This window comes from Propithecus coquereli, unplaced genomic scaffold (genome assembly GCF_000956105.1).
Source record: "Propithecus coquereli isolate 6110/MARCELLA unplaced genomic scaffold, Pcoq_1.0 Scaffold177, whole genome shotgun sequence".
NCBI lineage: Eukaryota > Metazoa > Chordata > Mammalia > Primates > Indriidae > Propithecus > Propithecus coquereli.
The window spans coordinates 3,401,147-3,405,935 of record NW_012142412.1 but is presented as its reverse complement, the minus strand read 5'-3'; the positions used below and the strand labels follow the sequence as shown (position 1 = coordinate 3,405,935).

The following is a 4,789-nucleotide window of genomic DNA, read 5'->3' as shown; positions in this document are numbered from 1 at the left end:
AAAAATAGAAAAATTAGCTGGGCATGGTGGCATGCGCCTGTAGTCCCAGCTACTTGGGAGGCTGAGGGAGGAGGATCACTTGAGCCGAGGAGTTTGAGATTGCTGTGAGCTATGATGATGCCACGGCACTTTAGCCTGGGCCACAGAGCAAGATACTGTCTCAAAAAAAAAAAAAGGAGTGGGGGATAAACAGCAAGGCTCATTGTTCTGCACGAACTACAGGTTTCTCTAGGATTTCCCTGTTTGATGCAGCAGTATCAACTCCCCCCCGTGTGACATACCAATATCACTGCAGTACAAAGAAGACCTTCCTCTTTCTGCTGGGGTGGTGTAACCCAGCTGGTTATTGACGATCAAGTGGACACTCCCACCAATTCTGAAATGTGGGAGATTAGACAGCGTGAATGTTTCTGGAACAATCCCTTGACCGCAGAAAGAAGCATCACCATGAACCTAAATCATGGGGGTAGAAAAGAGAAGAGGAACATAAGGGATTAGGAAATTTAGGTTTTCTTTCAGATTGGAATAAATTTTTTCCCCATACTAACAGGAATATAAACTACCCTCACCCTCCTTCCTTGCCTTCCTAAAAACGAGCGGGTGATAGGATTTCCTACAATGGTTAGGCTGATCTCAAAAGCAGCTTTCAAAGATGCTAGATCGGTCCTTCTCCTTTTGCTGTCACCATCACTTAACCTGTTCCTTGTACACCACATCATCACCGATACTCATCATGTAAGCAAACATTCTGGTAGCACCACAGAAGGGAGGGCTGTTGGATGCAAAGAGAAAATCACCTCTAGGAAATCTTGGCAGAAAACAGCCTGTGAGACACAAGGAACAGGGCACAGCTTTGAACACTCCTGAAAAGAGACTACGTGGCTTACGTCTCCTAAACCTCGCTGCCACTGTGAACATAAAGGAAAGTGACGTGATGGCAAAGATGAGAAGGTTTGGGAGAAAAGTATTTCATACATAAGTGGAAAGATGGTTTGAGGAAAAGCACGATATTATTACAAGAGAATATCTCAAATGTGCAATCCTTCTAGAACATTTGAAGTCACTACATTGCAATACCATCACAAAACCTGGTAGACTAGTAGTAGAGAAAGGAAAAATTTTTTTATTAGAGATGGGGTCTCACTGTGTTGCCCAGGCTTACCTCAAACTCCTGGGCTCAAGCAATCCTCCCACCTTAGCTTCCCAAGTAGCTGAGATTATAGGCCAGCGCCACTGCACCCAGAGGAAAATCGTTTTTACATTTAAAGCAAATAATGAAGGCATTGTGATCTTAGAAGATCCAGAGCAGGCACGGTGGCTCATGCCTGTAATCCTAGCACTCTGGGAGGCCGAGGCAGGAGGATCCCTTGAGGTCAGGAGTTCAATACCAGCCTGAGCAAGAGCAAGACGCTGTCTCTACTAAAAAGAAAACAGAAAAATTAGCCAGGCGTCATGGTGCACACCTGTAGTCCCAGCTACTTCGGAGGCTGAGGCAGGAGGATCATTTGGGCCCAGGAGTTTGAGGTTGCAGTGAGCTATGATGATACCACTGCACTCTACCCGGGGTTACAGAGTAAGACTCTGTCTCAAAAAAAAAAAAAAAAAAGATCTTAGAAGAAAGAACAAGCTCTACTGGCTTCATGCTGAAAAGCTATTATCATAAACAGCCAAAACACTGAACTAAATAAAATGATCTGACATGCCCTACCTTAAGGCAACCACTGTGGCTCAGAGAACAAGAAGTAAAAGACCTAAATATGAATGAAGAAAGAACAATTGGAAGTAGATTTTTTTAAAATACCATTGAAAATGTCCTGAAAGTGTCATTTTTATATAAGTAGAATACTCAGGCTTAAGAAAGGAAGCACTCCTCTACCTAAGGGAAATTTCCAGTTTACACCTTCCCAACCTACAGGTACGACTGACATTTTGGAGGACCAACACCTATGAATAGTGTGCCTTGCGTTATTTTCCACGGCATTGTGCGTGGTTTCCATTAATCCACCCAACAACCATGTAGGAGAGTCAGGTTAAGGAAAACACTGCAGTTCTTTTCACAGGTGAGGAAGCCAAAGTTCAGAAAGAGTATACAGTGCACATGGCTTAGGCTAGACCTTCTACGATGCATTTATTTTTCCTGCTGATTTCCCCATTCCTCCAAGTCTTTCGCCTGGGTCAGGAAACTTATACCCACATGTTCTCATTAGTCCTCAGAACACTATGAGGAATCTGATATATCCCCATTTTACCTACGAGGCTCAGAGAACCTCAGTAACAGGACCAAGCACGCCAAGCTAGAAGGCAGCACAGCCAGGATTTGAACTTAGGTCTTCTGCGTTCCAGAGCCTGCAAAGTCCAGTGCTCGGCCTCCGCAGGGTCAAGGGGTTCCTGACAGCTGAATACTCCTCACCGTTTGGTGTCCCTGCTCTGAGACTTCTTGCGGGGCAGTGATGTAAGGGAGATCAGTACAGCAAGGAAGAAAGATATTTGACTCGTCCCTATTTTTTCAAAAATGCTATAGCGGAGGAAGCAGAGGCATTGTTCATGATCTGATGAGAACATAACATCTGTTTGCAACTTGCATCGTTTTATCACAGTCTTAGGACTCTTGACACTACAGCATGCATGTATCATGTGCTGATCTTATTTTCCTTCTTGCGTCAAAAGAGACCGCTGTGTTGATAAAGCTTTGTGGGAGGAAAGGTCCTTAAACACAACGAATACTGGGGGAGGCGGAAGGAATCAGCCAGACGCAGCAGAGAGTTCTTGACACACACTGAAGATCCAGTTGCAATAAACAGAAGACAGGCAGAAAACGAAGCATCGGAAATCTCACCCACTGTGACTTTATAGGCTCTGAATTTAGAGTCCCCATAAGGAATCCGAATTGTTGACTCCGAGCAAGGCAAGACCATGTCCAGACATGGCAGGACAAAATATTTTTGGGAAACAAAGTAGACAAAGGAGGGCACTCATCATTTTAAAGAAAATGTCATTTTCACCTCTTAACTTCAAAAGTCCATCTTAAGACCAGCACAATGTGCTGGGTAAATGTGAATGACATAGTTTAGAGTATCATGGATTAAGTGACAAGGAAAGAGAATGGCCCCAATGAGTTGCAGATTTCCATTTAGAAATACCATAATCAAATCCCAGTCTGCCCACCCCTACTTTATTTGATAGAAGTTTCTGGCCCATGAAAAATTAACATGAATAGGATGATGTCGCTATCTGTACACTTAGCAGAATATTCCACTGCCATGTATATATATATATTTCTGTGAGATTTGAAGACTCCGTTATTGTTATCCGATTAATTACCCACCCCCCAGCAGTTAAAGGTTCACGTTTAAATGAACACTAATAGAAGAAAACGTGACCCAGCGCTCAGACTTCTTGTTGGGTTACCAAAAATTGGGGGGCGGGGGTAGATGAAGAAAGAGCCACACTAATAATTCATATTGTTTGCCTTAATGCCAAAGGCAGACAAAGAAAACCACACTCTTGCAGCCTTGTTAGACATACTGATACCGTGGAGTTGTCCTAGAGGCCTGCACTTTCAGAGAAGTAATGAGGTGTGTCCTCTCAGAAGTCGCAGGTATGCCAGCCAATACCCCTCAATTAATTCACAACGCGAGAAAGGAAAAATGCAGTGGAAACCCCAGGCTAAAGCCAGTCACCTTAAGACTAGACTTCATATCTGCCATTAATTGTAAAAATGAGCCTGGAATCTTTTTTTTTCCCAAAAGGTCATCTCAGTTTCACCTTGAACATCTGCAAGTTCCTGTTGGCCCTACCAAGCCAGACATTCTTTGTCCGGTTTTCCCAACCTCTGGCCTCACTTCCTAAAGCAACGAGTACCTGTAAGCAAATGACTTTGTCTCCAGGCCGTGCTGAGCTGTCGGGAGAGTAGTCCCCGTCTTGCCGAGACTGCTGCCTGCCACGGGTCTTCCCCACGGCCACGGGGTTCACAGCTTCCAGGTGCGAGGGATTAGGCAGCATCGTCACGTGGAGCGGATGGTGCGCGCCGAAGTCCAGGTCCACGGAGGCGGTCAGGTGAGACAGGACATCTCCAGTGGCCGAGAAATTCTCCGGAAATTCACTTAAGCCTCGCATTTTACGGAACATCAGCTGTTATGCATAAACATGCAAGGAAAAAAATGTCTTTTATCACAATAGACACTAGGGAAGAAGAGGGTGGTTAGTTTAAATCATATAATAAAAGAAACTTCGTGCAACAGTTTTATAACTATTATAACCATGTGTTATTTAAAGATAGGCACAGACTTGTAACTGCTTTAAGAAGGGTCTAACTAAGGCAAATAGCAGGTAACCTCTGTCACGTGACAAGTGAAACAATGCTGTAAAAATATACCTGTTAGAATATATCTTACAAAAAGAGCTTTGTATTAATTTCATTAAAGGTAGAGAGGAGGCCGGGTGCAGTGGCTCACGCCTATAATCCTAGAACTCTGGGAGGCCGAGGTGGGAGGATCACTCGAGCTCAGGAGTTCGAGACCAGCCTGAGCAAGAGCAAGACCCCGTCTCCACTAAAAATAGAAAAAATAGCTGGGTGTGGTGGCATGCGCCTCTAGTCCCAGGTACTTGGGAGCCTGAAGCAGGAGGATAGCTTTGAGCAATATATTAACATATTAAAAAATGAGTCTATGCCGGGCGTGGTGGCTCACACCTGTAATCCTAGCACTCTGGGAGGCTGAGGCGGGCGGATTGTTTGAGCTCAGGAGTTGGAGACCAGCCTGAGCAAGAGCGAGACCCCGCATCTACTAAA

The 4,789-nt window shown here is 44.6% G+C and overlaps 1 protein-coding gene across 1 annotated transcript in view; it reads right to left on the bottom strand.

The window, feature by feature from the left end:
- DHTKD1 (dehydrogenase E1 and transketolase domain containing 1) overlaps positions 1-4,789 on the bottom strand; it is a 36,957-nt gene that overhangs the window by 17,048 nt on the left and 15,120 nt on the right. The window contains exons 4-5 of the mRNA XM_012642179.1: positions 3,862-4,131; positions 282-453 (exon numbers count right to left, since the gene is read on the bottom strand). Of these exons, the coding sequence (XP_012497633.1) occupies positions 282-453; positions 3,862-4,131 (442 nt within the window). The remainder of the gene's footprint in view (positions 1-281; positions 454-3,861; positions 4,132-4,789) is intronic.